At 39.0% G+C, this 13,639-nt stretch overlaps 3 protein-coding genes, 1 non-coding gene and 1 pseudogene across 4 annotated transcripts; 1 reads left to right on the forward strand and 4 right to left on the reverse strand.

Annotated features, from left to right (window-relative positions):
- Positions 1 to 295: 295 nt before the first annotated feature.
- Positions 296 to 1,083, reverse strand: LOC103438211 (cytosolic sulfotransferase 6-like; annotated as a pseudogene).
- A 23-nt stretch (positions 1,084 to 1,106) lies between these two features.
- LOC103437919 (isoaspartyl peptidase/L-asparaginase 1-like) lies at positions 1,107 to 3,569 on the reverse strand. The gene is made up of 4 exons (XM_008376444.4): positions 3,317 to 3,569; positions 2,380 to 2,610; positions 2,191 to 2,277; positions 1,107 to 1,797 (listed from the first exon to the last, which is right to left on the reverse strand). The coding sequence occupies exons 1-4, from the start codon at positions 3,476 to 3,478 to the stop codon at positions 1,297 to 1,299; spliced, it is 981 nt and encodes a 326-aa protein (XP_008374666.1). The 5' UTR covers positions 3,479 to 3,569; the 3' UTR covers positions 1,107 to 1,296.
- A 129-nt stretch (positions 3,570 to 3,698) lies between these two features.
- Positions 3,699 to 3,772, forward strand: TRNAI-AAU (transfer RNA isoleucine (anticodon AAU)). Its single transcript has one exon. It is a non-coding gene; the product is annotated as a tRNA-Ile (tRNA).
- A 520-nt stretch (positions 3,773 to 4,292) lies between these two features.
- LOC103437918 (isoaspartyl peptidase/L-asparaginase 1-like) lies at positions 4,293 to 7,199 on the reverse strand. The gene is made up of 4 exons (XM_008376443.4): positions 6,931 to 7,199; positions 5,789 to 6,019; positions 5,591 to 5,677; positions 4,293 to 5,161 (listed from the first exon to the last, which is right to left on the reverse strand). The coding sequence occupies exons 1-4, from the start codon at positions 7,090 to 7,092 to the stop codon at positions 4,661 to 4,663; spliced, it is 981 nt and encodes a 326-aa protein (XP_008374665.2). The 5' UTR covers positions 7,093 to 7,199; the 3' UTR covers positions 4,293 to 4,660.
- A 2,732-nt stretch (positions 7,200 to 9,931) lies between these two features.
- Positions 9,932 to 12,831, reverse strand: LOC103437920 (protein MICROTUBULE BINDING PROTEIN 2C-like). The gene is made up of 5 exons (XM_008376445.4): positions 12,425 to 12,831; positions 12,087 to 12,170; positions 11,107 to 11,451; positions 10,503 to 10,721; positions 9,932 to 10,212 (listed from the first exon to the last, which is right to left on the reverse strand). The coding sequence occupies exons 1-5, from the start codon at positions 12,635 to 12,637 to the stop codon at positions 10,060 to 10,062; spliced, it is 1,014 nt and encodes a 337-aa protein (XP_008374667.1). The 5' UTR covers positions 12,638 to 12,831; the 3' UTR covers positions 9,932 to 10,059.
- Between the last annotated feature and the right edge of the window lie 808 nt (positions 12,832 to 13,639).

Genomic DNA, 13,639 nt, shown 5'->3' on the forward strand with positions numbered 1-13,639 from the left:
CAATTGACTTTGAACTGAACTGTGATTGAGGTATAATTAGTGCAAATTTATTTCTTCGCACATAACTTCGAATGCAAGTATGAATGGTTTAATCACTTTAAGTTATACGGTTTCGGATATTATGAATATTAATTGATAAAAAGACGCATTAGCTCAACAACCATTACTCAATAAGTTTTGTAGCTCAAATTGGCTGGAACATGTTACCCTTACTCGTTAAGTTTGTAAAATTTCAAACAGGATGCCCCAAACTTTTGCTCAGTAATTTTGTCAAGATGCTCGAGCATCTCAGACGTTAGGTGATTCTGTGAATCTCCAGTCTTCCCTCCTCTAAAAGAAGACATCGTTGCCGAATTTTTTTTATCGGTTTTCCGCCCCACTGATACGTCCCACTTTTGTTCACCTCCAAACTACTCAAGTTCTCAAAACTGCAAAACTTTATTAAGTCTTGCACAACCTCTTTACCATCCTTGCTTCCCAGTACCCCAGCACATGATCCCAAAACAGGCCTGCAAGTGCAAACCCTTTGCAAAACAACTAAAATCCTTCTAAGAGAGGAAGTAGTCCATTTCTATTCGACCTTACTTTTTCGGAAAATGACCAAAAATAAATGAGAACATCTTTCGGGTTCCTTGCAACGCACACAATCCGTGTATGTGAATCCAAAGTAGAGTTCGGCAACAATGTGTGAGAATGTGGGTTGCAAGCAATCTAGGTGAGGCCATAGAGTCGAGATACTCAATTGGATTGTCTTGGTGAACAAGCAAATCCATGTAGGGCACATTATCATGAGGGTTCTCTGTGAGCAATGGATGTGACGATAATCGTAGTCTTTCCGGTTTTTTATGGCAATCATGAGGGCCTTCACCCATGTTGTACCACACTTCGGAAAGGTGGCAAGGAAAATGTCAGTGTCCCTAGCCTAAAATTCTGTTGTGCCAAAGTCACACCTTCAAGAAAAACCTGGGCGTACCAGAAGTTTTCGTATTGGTAATAGTGCTCAGCTCCCCAGCCTTTTATCTTTAGGGAGGGTTGAGATAATTTCTTGGAAACTTTTTTCCCGATCTTGTTCTTGATCAGCATAAAGAGAGACAGAAGCCATAATGTAATTCAAAGAGACGAAACAATTAATCGTGTAATTAATTAATCTGATTCACAAGAATCACAACATTTTATAGGGTGAATTTGCTAGTCATGCCTCATGAAAGTAGACAATGTCGCAATTTAAGTAAGTCATCATGTTGTGGAAAACGATAATTCTACAATTTAAGTAAATCAAGCAATGAGACCGCATAATCAATGCTTATCCACTCCATTTTCCACAGAATTAGGCCATATTGCAATCTCCGAATACCCATCCTCAGTGGCACAACCTCGAAACATACCGGTGGTATTGAAAGGCATCGTGACTTCCCCTGCGGCAGACACAGCAACCAGCCCTACATTGCCTTTTGGAGTGCCCTCCTCCACAACATAAGCTGCTGCTTCTTTGAGAGAAACACCCTTGAACTCCATAAGAGCTGCCACATCCCTTGCAACTGTGCCACGAATAATTGCTTCACCTTTGCCAGTAGCAGAAACTGCGCAGAGATTGTTGGCATATGTCCCTGCACCAATGATGGGTGTGTCCCCAATCCGGCCAACCATCTTGTTGACTAATCCGCCAGTGGAAGTTGCAGAAGCTAAATTTCCGAAACTATCAACAGCCACGCATCCAACAGTCCCAAGTTTACTATCACCATCAGCGTCTGGTGTTTCTTTCTTCTCATCTTTGTGAAGGGGTTGTGTATAATCAATCTGTACACATTTGTGACAAAAATTACCAGACGTTGCAAACAAGAATAGCTATAGGTTAATGTCACTCTAATGTGTGAGGTAATTCAACTTCCCAACTCACAAGCCTAAGATTTATACAAAAAAATACAATTGATACTGGTGGGGTGGGGGTAAACGCTACAAGGCCCTTGCTACTATCTGAGGGTTCAACGATCTTAACTACTTGAGCTACAAGCCTTTTGCAACTCTATTGGTTATTGGGTATTTTAACTTCAATTACATTACTCTCCTACTCCTACATAAAGAGAAATTCGAAGTTGCAACTGGGGTTATATCCCCGTATCAGTATCTCTCTTATCATGTGACACGTTTACACACAAGAATCTCCTAGATAAGGGGCCAAGAGACAAATACCTGAACTCTCTTGGCTTCTTTTGCCTGACTGAGCCTTTCTACGTTCTCCGGGGTAATGAAATGACTCGAATCTAGCGTCTCAACACCCTGAGAAGTTCAACAAAACCCCATTAATTTACAGGAAAATATAGCATCAAGGGAAAGCTATCAAATGGTGAAATTGTTGGTGAGAGAGAGAGAGAGAGTAACCTGTTCCCTAGCAAAGGCTTCTGCTCCATCAAAAGCAAGATAAATGTGAGGAGTTTTCTCCATGACCAATCGTGCTAAAGAGATGGGATTGACGACGGTGGTGAGTCCAGAAACAGCTCCACATCTCTTTTTGTCATCCATGATGCAAGCTTCCATTTCAACAGTGCCATCTGTGGTCAGCACTGACCCCTTTCCAGCATTGAAGTGTGGAATGTTCTCTAGCTCCCTAACCTACACCACCAACACAATGATCACACACAATCCTCATCCATAAAATTACGGCCAAACAATTATTGTAGTCGGTGTAGTTTAAGTGAAGTTCCACTTCGGCCTCTGTAGTTTCAACTGTCGTGATTTAACCCTTTCAGTTTACTAGTTGTTGCAATTCAAGGACAAAAACCTGAATCCCAACATTTTTTCTCCACCAATATTAGCACAAGAGAGATATGTGAGGATACGTTGAGCTATTTGGTTTTGATTTCGTCAACAGAAAAAAGATGTAATTAATTTAGTTGTCTTCTGTGCAACAAGTATCTAACTACAGAGTTAAATCACATAAACTGAAAATACAAGGATCAAAGTAGAACTTTGACAATTAGTTAACTGCAAGAGTTAAATCGCGAAAACTGAAACTACGGAGATCAAAGCAGAACTTCGAATTGCAACTAGTCAACCACACGAGTAAACTACACAAGTTAAATCGCGAAAACTGAAACTACGGAGATCAAAGTACAACTTCGAATCGCAAATAGTAAACTACACGAGTTAAATCGACCAAAGTGGAACATCATCCAAACATAATTTGGTCCAAGATTAAATGAGATGATCCAGTAATAATAAAAGGGAAGAGGGTTATAAGTGAAAGTGATTTACTTTATGCCGAACAAATGAAAAAGTTTGATAATTTGAAGAGGAGTTGCGAGTATCATTAATTTACCACAAGCTCAACGACGTCCAAAGGTGGGGTGTTGGCTTTGAGAGCTTCGACGCCGATGTGGAGGCTGCGGCGGAGGCCGGCCTCGCGAGGCAGGCGCCGCTCAGGTGGAAGAGAGAGCGGGATGTCACCTGCGCCGCCGTGAAGTGCTATTGCCCACCCCATCTCTCTCTCTCTCTCTCTCTCTCTTCAGATTTGAGATACTCAAGTGAAGTGAGTCATGTGTTTTGTCCTGTGCCTAGGTTGTTGGAGCACTTCAGTTGTCTGGTGCTTGAGAGCGACATTTTATACTCAAAATTTCTCTTGTGGGTCCAATGATTGACTCCGACGTCTCATTCATTACGATAGTATTATATTGGGTAGTGACCATAGCACAACCAAAACCGGCCTATTAGCTCAGCTGGTTAGAGCGTCGTGCTAATAACGCGAAGGTCGCAGGTTCGAGACCTGCATGGGCCATTTTCTTGTTTTAGAATAATTTGTTGCTTCAATGCCGGGCACTTTCATAGTTTCTACGTGTCTTTTTACCCAAAGTGGATAATCAATTAGGGATGTGATATCCATATCCCATTTTTTACTTCTCCCATATCTTTTTGGTTTTCAACCGTTGGATCGGATGAATTAAAGAAGATCAACGGACATAAATTAACAAGGGGTGTGTGAGAAGTAAAAAATGGTGTGTGGATAGCACACCCCATCAACTATTGTTACGAAATACCCAATGTTGTCATGAAAGAGATGAAACAATTAAGCGTGTAATTAATTAACCTTATTCACAAGAATCACAACATTTTATTGGGTGAATTTGCTAGTCGTGCCTCATGAAGTAGACAATGTTGCAATTTAAGTAAGTCATCCTGTTGTGGAAAATGACAATTCTGCAATTCAAGTACATCAAGCAATGAAACCACATAATCTGTTAGTGTTTGAGCTACTTTTGAGCTAAATTTCTCTATGTATTTGTAATCAAGTCAACAAGTAATTGAAATGGATTCAAAGATTGAATATTAGAGATGAACTTTTGAGAGACAAGGAGTACGTTACTCCTCGAAGCGAAGTTGGATTCGATCCATAAAACTTGGCTACAGACTAGCTATATAGCCGTTGTCAACCCACCAAAGCATCGTGACTATGATCACGTGTGCAACTCACATGGTTTCACTTAACATACAACAAACTGGACACATGTCAAGTTATACACCATTAAGATGTTATAATCTTGACCGTTTATTACAAATACATAAACTTAGCTAAGAAACACACTTGGACATTTCAAGCTTCTTCTTCTTTCATATTGCAGCAACCTTGAATGCTTGATCTAGCTGCCATGCTTATGCTCCAACATAATCAATGCTTATCCACTTCATTTTCCACAGAATTAGGCCATATTCCAATCTCCGAATACCCATCCTCAGTAGCGCAAGCTCGAAACATACCGGTGGTATTGAAAGGCATCGTGACTTCCCCTGCAGCAGACACAGCAACCAGCCCTACATTGCCTTTTGGAGTACCTTCCTCCACGACATAAGCTGCTGCTTCTTTGAGAGAAACACCTTTAAACTCCATAAGAGCTGCCACATCCCTTGCAACCGTACCACGAATAATTGCTTCACCTTTGCCCGTAGCAGAAACAGCGCAGAGATTGTTGGCATATGTCCCTGCACCAATGATGGGCGTGTCCCCAATCCGGCCAACCATCTTGTTGACAAATCCGCCAGTAGAAGTTGCAGAAGCTAAATTTCCGAAACTATCAACAGCCACGCATCCAACAGTCCCAAGTTTACCATCACCATCAGCATCTGGTGTTTCTTCTTTCTTATCTTTGTGAAGGGGTTGTGTATAATCAATCTATATACATTTGTGAAAAAAAGTTACAAGACATTCATTATAAACAATAATAGCCATAGGTTATTGTAACTTTAATGTGTGAGGTAATTCAACTTCCCAACTCACAAGCCTAAGATTTATACAAAAAAATACAAGTGCTATGGGTGGGGTGGGGGGAAAGAAATCACAGGTGCTCGGATGTAGGGGTAAACACTACAAGGCTCTAGCTACTATCCGAGGGGTCAACGATATTAAATACTTGAGCTACAAGCCTTTTGCAACTCTATTGGTTTTTGGGTTATTCAATTCCAATTACATTACTCTCCTACTCCTAGATAAAGAGAAATTCAAAGTTGCAACCAGGGTTATATCCCCGTATCAGTATCTCTCTTATCACGTGACACGTTTACACACAAGAATCTCCTAGGTAAGGTGCCAAGAGACAAATACCTGAACTCTCTTGGCTTCTTTTGCCTGATTGAGCCTTTCTACGTTATCCGGGGTAATGAAATGACTCGAATCTAGAGTCTCAACACCCTGAGAATTCAACAAAACCCCATTAATTTACAGGAAAATATAGCATCGATCAAAGGAGAGCAATCAAATGGTGAAATTGTTAGTGAGAGAGGGAGGGAGAGAGAGAGTAACCTGTTCCCTAGCAAAGGCTTCTGCTCCACCAAAAGCAAGATAAATGTGAGGAGTTTTCTCCATGACCAATCTTGCTAAAGAGATGGGATTGACGACAGTGGTGAGTCCAGAAACAGCTCCACATCTCTTTTTGTCATCCATGATGCAAGCTTCCATTTCAACTGTGCCATCTGTGGTTAGCACTGACCCCTTTCCAGCATTGAAGTGTGGAATGTTCTCTAGCTCCCTAACCTACACCACAAACACAATGATCACACACAATCCTCATCCATAAAATTACGGCCAAACAATTATTGTAGTTGGTGTAGTTTGAGTGAAGTTCCACTTCGGCTCCGTAGTTTCAATTGTCGTGATTTAACCCCTTCAGTTTACTAGTTGTTGCAATTCAAGGACAATAAACTTAATTCCAACATTTTTTCTCCAACAAATTTAGCACGAGAGAGATATATGTGAGGATAAGTTGAGCTATCTGGTGGTGATTTCGTCAACGAAAAAAAATGACTTAATTAATTTAGTTGTTTTCTGTGCAACAAGTATCTAACTACAAAGTTAAATCTCGAAAAACTGAAACTACAAGGATCAAAGTAGAACTTTGAAATGCGATTAGTTAACTACAAGAGTTAAATCGCGAACAAATGAAACTACGGAAATCAAAGTACAACTTCGAATTGCAACTAGTTTACTACACGAGTTAAATCGCAAAACTTGAAACTACGGATTTCAAAGAACTTCGAATTGCAATTAGTTAACTACACGAGTTGAATCATGAAAATTGAAACTAAGGAGATCAAAGTAGAACTTCGAAATCCAACTAGTTAACTACACAAGTTAAATCGCGAAAACTGAAACTATGGAAATCAAAGTAGAACTTCAAATTGCAACAAGCTAACTACACAAGTTATTAAATCGCGAAAATTGAAACTATGGAGATCAAAGAAGAACTTCGAACCGCAAATAGTAAACTACACGAGTTAAATCGACCAAAGTGGGACATCATCCAAACATAATTTGGTACAAGAATGAATGAGATGATCCGGTAATAATAAAAGGGAAGAGGGTTATAAGTGAAGTGATTTACTTTATGCCGAACAAATGAAAAGGTTTGATAATTTGAAGAGGAGTTGGGAGTATCATTAATTTACCACAAGCTCAACGACGTCCAAAGGTGGGGTGTTGGCTTTGAGAGCTTCGACGCCGATGTGGAGGCAGTGGCGGATGCCGGCCTCGCGAGGCAGGCGGCGCTCAGGTGGAAGAGAGAGCGGGATGTCACCTGCGCCGCCTTGAAGTGCTATTGCCCACCCCATCTCTCTCTCTCTCTCTCTCTCTCTCTCTCTCTCTCTCTCTCTTCAGATTTGAGATACTCGAGTGAAGTGAGTCGTGTGTTTTGTCCTGTGCCAAGGTAGTAGGAGCACTTCAGTTGTTTGGTGCTTGAGAGCGACGTTTTATACTCAAAATTTCTCCTGTGGGTCCAATGACCTCAGCTTTTCCCATGATTGACTCAAACGTCTCGTTCATTACGATAGTATTATATTCGTTAGAGATAAAAGAACAGCCTATTAGCTCAGCTGGTTTGAGCGTCGTGCTAATAACGCGAAGGTCGCAGGTTTGAGACCTGCATGGATCATATTCTTTCTTTTTAGAATAATTTTTTGCTTTAATGCCCGGACACCTTTATGGTTTCTAAATATTTCTAAGCCAATTAGAGAATCAAACTATTGTCATGAAAAACCAAATGTTGTCACGAAAGATCTATCATTGGGCTACAAAGCATCAGGTGTTGAGGTTGGAAGTTGCTACTATAAGACGAAGACTTAGGGCAAAAAGGGTACTGGAATACCTAGAAAGACTTGAAAAGATATGAGCATTTTCTTTTTTTTTAGCTGAAGTTGCAGTAGAAAACACTAAAGAAGGATCACTTCCATAAACCGTAAAGAAACAAACAGCTATCTAGCTTTCCAACTTCAAGGGAAAGATTTACCATGTGAGCAAGGCCGGCGAAGTCTCCTTTATATTAGAGCAGTATGACAACCAACCCAAATGCTCCCTTATACACATGTGCCGGCCTCATCAATGGCTACAAACCTAATGTTATCCAATATGAAGTCAATCTCTGTAGAATAATTGGACCAAATGCATTCTCCTCCCCCCTTAGGTACTAACTGGATGGAGGCACCAGTTAGTGTTGCTGGTCACTAGAGGCACCGGCATGTTTAGGGTTGCTCGAGGATTTTGCATTGCAAGAACTCATTCCACGAACCAAGTGGACGCGATTATTGGATACAATGTCATCGACATTAGATCATAAAGTAGTAATCATTGGTGTGACAATTACACCGGAAATAATGTACGATAATTTTTTTTTTTTTTTTTTTTGCCATTATTTAGGGGATGGTTTGTCAACTATAATAATTACATAATTTTCTTTTCTTTTTCGTTTTACAATGTTTGGGAACATAACTGACTAATTACTAATTATGGATTAACACTGTAACTCCCTTGGTCATTCATCCCCTTTTTTCAAGTTCAAATAGTTCATTTGATTTTTCCCTCTCTCTCTCTCTCTCTCTCTCTCTCTCTCTCTCTCTCAAATTAAGACAATCAAAATGTGCAGCACACCATGGACAATGACAAGGTTAGTGAGATGGCGCGTGAAGGACTGGGCTTCGTGTTTCTTGGCTTGCAGGTTTCTTTTGGGTAAGCGCAACAAATCGATAAAACATTCAAAGAAAACACCATAGTAGATATTTGTTCTTAATTATCGTAGTTTATTTCGGATCGGGTAATCCTTTTTGTTTTTCTTCTTCTTTTTTGTTTACATAGATGATGAACCAGCTGATAGATGTTGCCCTGCAACGCCGCAATTGCCAATACGAAACATGGCTTTCGATATGCTGGGCGAGAGCAGAAGCAATGAGACGGGGAAAAAGATGTCGAGGCATAAAAACTGTGACAGATAGCGACGACTAAGACACAGTCCTAAACAAGCTAAAGACACAAGCTGCAGGCCACGTTTTTCAGATGAGGAGTATATAGTGTTTTTCTTTAAAGAAGATGGAGCATTTGAAGTTGTGAAAAACGGCAAAGTAGAAGCGTCGAACACCATAGATTGCGCGTCAAGAAACTCACCGAGGCCTGCCAATCGGAAGGTTAGTGAATTGCGACGATGCTGATTACTGAGAGAAAGGGGAAAATTTTATTTGGTTAATTTATTTTGCTTTTGTTTGATCAAAACAGCTTTAGCCATGGGGAGGATACAAGGGCAGTTGAAAGGCGTAGCAATAAGAAGAGGTTGACTGGAAAGGCTTATGATATATTACCCTACAAATGATGGAAAATGTATCATCTTTGACCAAAAGGTAGAGAACCTTCTTTATGTTTCTAAGTTTATATTTTTTTAAGAAAACTAACGAAAAGTTCAAAAAAAATGTGGTATAGTGAATAGTACCATGAAAAGATAAAAATGTGGTTTTTCGTTAAAAATAAAACAGTAACGAGAGTATTTCGTTAAAACTCCCTATTTTTTATTTCAAAAGAATACGCACTTTAAATTTTGTTTATAAATTACGATTTATTTGTACGAAAGAATGACTATTTTCGTGTAAAAGTAAGTGTATTCATAAAAAATTCTACCTTATATCTTGTTTTCTTCTTTTCTTGAAATATAATTATTTTGCAAAGGACGAGGAAGAAGAGGAAAACTACTCGGGTCCAGAACCGCCTCCGAGTAGCAATGTCGAGGATCGTCCGACCGTGTCAGTTGAATCAAGCGATTCAAATCAATCGGACGGCAGCACAGGCTCTTTCGTGTTTCCGGTGTACGTCACAAAAATCATGACTGCAGGTTGGGCAGGGAATGGACCGGCAGTCCTGTGCAAATGCCGAAATCAGAAGCTATGGACTTGAGAAAGCACAAGGCTCGCTGCATCGGCTTTCAGTTTCAGTGCTGTCGATTCTGAAATTCGATGTGTTTTTCTCAAATTTTTTCCCCATGAGATTAGATTAAGCATAAGCAAATTGTTGTGCCTAGTATAAGTAATAAAACGATCGCGATTAACGGTTCATATGTTCGTGCTTGTAACTTTGGAGAAATCACGTATGATTCTCAACAAAAATCTCGTACTCTATCATCCCGAAAACTAGATAAGCAAGAAAAGAAAGACTCGCATTTCACATAACCCAGCAAAAGGGAAGAAATACAGTAAAAATATACAATAATTATGCAGACTACTGCAACGCAAAGCCGGTCAATACCTAGTGGCACTAAACCTAAATCATGTGAGAATAAATGACTGAAGATGTAACCTTGCACTGGCTGCAGCGGCAATAGATTCTTCGTCTTGCTTTTCTTTTGTGGCAGCAACAGCAGTGATGTATGCTCTTCTAGCTTCTTCCATTTTCCTCATCTGTGCCTCATCCAAATTATCCTGGTCATTAAAGCAAGGATCTTTAAGTTGCAAGGAATGCAGCAAACAAGCAGATACACATACACGAACAAACAATTCTCAATACACGCGATTGGTTAACCACACACAATAACCAAGTAACAAACAACAGATATCTGAAAATTTAATGGTAATGATACAGTAATCTGATTGCAACGATAGAGGTGTCTCGAGCAATTAGTTAGCATACAATAAAACAAATGACAGAATGAACCAAAAAAAATATAAAGGAAATTAACCACCATATCCAGGGGATGGGGTTGTGAACTTACAATGTGAGGAAGATGATCCACAGTACACGTTGAAATATCATAATCTTCACCGTATATAATGGGATCGGCTTTCATCAAGCTTTCAATTAGGAGCATAAATGACGAAATCTGTCCTTGCAAGGAGTCTTGCTCTCCTTCGAGCTTCTCCACTTTCCTGTTGGATGACATCACTTCCCACTGTAACTTTTCCAAAGCAGCTTGCTTGTCTGCAAGTTTAATCTGTGAAAAACGACAGATGTTAATAACGTTATAATTCGCAAAATAGTGTTGCGTGTGTGCATCAGAGAGAGAGAGTCCGTGATGATATTCCATTTTAAGCAAGCGGCTATGTTGTGGTCTAGATTAAACCAAAGTAAAAAAGAAGATCCGAATATTGAATAAAATAATAAAGAACACAGATATCTGTTTCTGCATTAACACGGGTAATGTTTCAAACAATCGTGCCAATTTGGAAAAGATCAAAAACAATGTCACAACTAACATTACAACCACAGTTCACTAGTCCAAAATTCCAGAATGAATAATGTCATTAGGTATCACAAGGAAATTAAATATGATAAGAAATCTCTAATCACTGCCATGGCACCAAGTGATGCATACATACCTTTGCATCAGAGAGTTGTTGCTTAGCAGCCTTTATTACCGTGTCTTTTTCTGCAACTTGGTGCTTATATTCATTCAGTTTTGCTTGAACAGTGTTCAATTGGTCCTTTGAGACCTCTGACGACTTTAAAAGTTCCTCCTTCTCTGATACTTTCTTTTGCAAATCATCAACCAGTACCCTTAATGTATCCAACTCTTCTTTTTCCGCTGCCGAAGCCCTTGAGGAAAAACTTGAAAAGCTGTCAGCATCAAGGCTGCCAGCATTTTTGCTTGAGACCTTGTCTCCATGATCCCTCTTCTGTCTGGCGGGAATGGATTGAGCCACATTCCTCCCTTTTTGTTCAACCTTTAGAAGATAAGAAGAGAGGAACATTAGGAACCCATTTGATGAATCATGCAAAGAAATTAAATTGATCGAAGTTAGAAATACAGAAGACTTTAAAACCCTTACAAAACAGAATTGACATACGAAGTAAGAGCTTGAGAATCAAAATGAAATCCCAAGGATGATTGGTAATGGAAATTTGACATCAATAATCCACCGAATCGAATGAACCTCTTAGATTTTGCATTAATTCAAATATCTATTGCATTACTTGTTTCCTCATAAAAGGAATATGCATAACAAACAAACCATAAAGGAAAATAAATTATTTGAGGCCTTGAAACACTCTCAGATATCAAATTCTTCGAACGACAACAAACAGTAGTTCAACATCACCAGTTTGACATGCCATCATGGTAAAAGTGAAATCCAGATAGTTTTTACTACATTTGGATTTACTGCAACTAGATCACTAATAAAAAGCATACAACTTTCCATGATAGATCACAGTTGATTGTTCCTAAATTAATAAAGCAATCAGAACAATCTGAGTAGCAAGCATTAATTGTGTGCAAAGTAAATGTAACAAATTAAAGAATGCCATTGTTCATCATAGAAATTAACAATCACAACTTCAGAAAACCGAAACATCATACTTTTTTGGGTAAGGATTCTCTTGAAGGTGTCTTGGTGTAGGCCACCGAACCCCGCCGCGTAAAAGAACTGCTAGCTTTCCGATCCTGAAAGATTTTTTCACAGAAATTGTGAGTAAAGAAGGAAAAAAATCACTAATTTCAAAAACCCCATTCCATTTTTTTCAAAACCAAATCAGAAACAAGTAAAGCAGCAATCTTTAAAACTATCTAATTCATCCCAAGCCCGCCAGTAACGGCTACTTTCCCAAATTTTCTCGGCCGGCAACCAAACACACTGGAAAGAAAATCCCAGAAAGCCCTGAAATTCACATTCCAAGAGAGAGAAAGAGAGGAATTACGATGAGGGACTGGACGAGAGGGACGATCTCGACGAGGTCTTTGAAGAGGACGCGATCGAGATTGCTGTTGGTGGCGGTGGAGGAGTGAGCGAGTGAGGACTGAGTCGAGCGGTGGGTCGGGGACGAGTTGGCATCCCCGGAAAGCCAGGATTTTGGGTCCCCGAAATTACTGGAATTCTCTTGCGATTCCAGGAAATGCTGCGGGTCGTACATCCTCCTCCTTCTTCCCCAATTTGTTTTCTTTCTGAAAATAAAATTCAAAAATCAAAAGTTGCAGAGAGAGAGAGAGAGAGAGAGAGAGAGAGTGGCACAGTCGGGGACTGTGTTTTCAAAAACTGTTTCCTTTTCGGACAATCGATTTCTCAACGAATGGTGCGTTTTACCAAAATGCCCTCTGTTTTACCAACAAAAGAAATGTAATTGGAAACTTGGCCAAAATAACTATTTTTCTAATCTCTGAATTGGAGATTTTTTGCTGGTCGATTTTAGTTACGGTGCCGTCAAATTTATTCTTTTATTCTATTAAAAGAAAATGGCTTGTCAACTTTTTACCTTTTTTTTTTTATTTTGCCTTCACTTTTTGAATACACAATGTTGACTTGTGGAGGGTAAAATAGTAATTTTGTATCTTTTGACAAAATGACAATCATATCTCCATTTTTTTCTATTTTGCCGTCATTTTTTATACATAATATTTACATAAGGAGGGCAAAATGGTTATTTTGTATCAAAATATTTACATATGATAAAAATATGCAATTATTAAGAGAAATTGACCCACCATCATTTTTTCATACAGGTAAGTGATATGATGATGTTTTTTGGATAGTTTGAATGAACTGAAGCGGTTGCACTTAAGGAGAAAGTGGGAGGAGGTGGAAGGTTGTTCACACACACAAAGTATATGCTGTCTGCTAGTTTTTATATTGAAAACTAATGAAAATAACTTGAAAATTTTGAATTTTAACGAAAATGACAAAATAAATGGTAAAGTGAATAGTATCATGATTGACTTTTTAGTGTAAAAATATGGTTTTTCGTTAAAGTGAACAATATCAAAAGCTCTTCTTTAAAGTTCTCTTTTTTATAATTATGTTGTTGATACTTAATTGATTTTAGGGAACTTTAACGAAAAGCTCCTGATATTGTTTATTTTAACGAAAAACCACATTTTTACACTAAAAAGTCAATCATTGTACTATTCACTTTACCCTT

The sequence above is a fragment of the Malus domestica genome, chromosome 06 (genome assembly GCF_042453785.1).
Source record: "Malus domestica chromosome 06, GDT2T_hap1".
In the NCBI taxonomy this organism is placed as follows: Eukaryota; Viridiplantae; Streptophyta; class Magnoliopsida; order Rosales; family Rosaceae; genus Malus; species Malus domestica.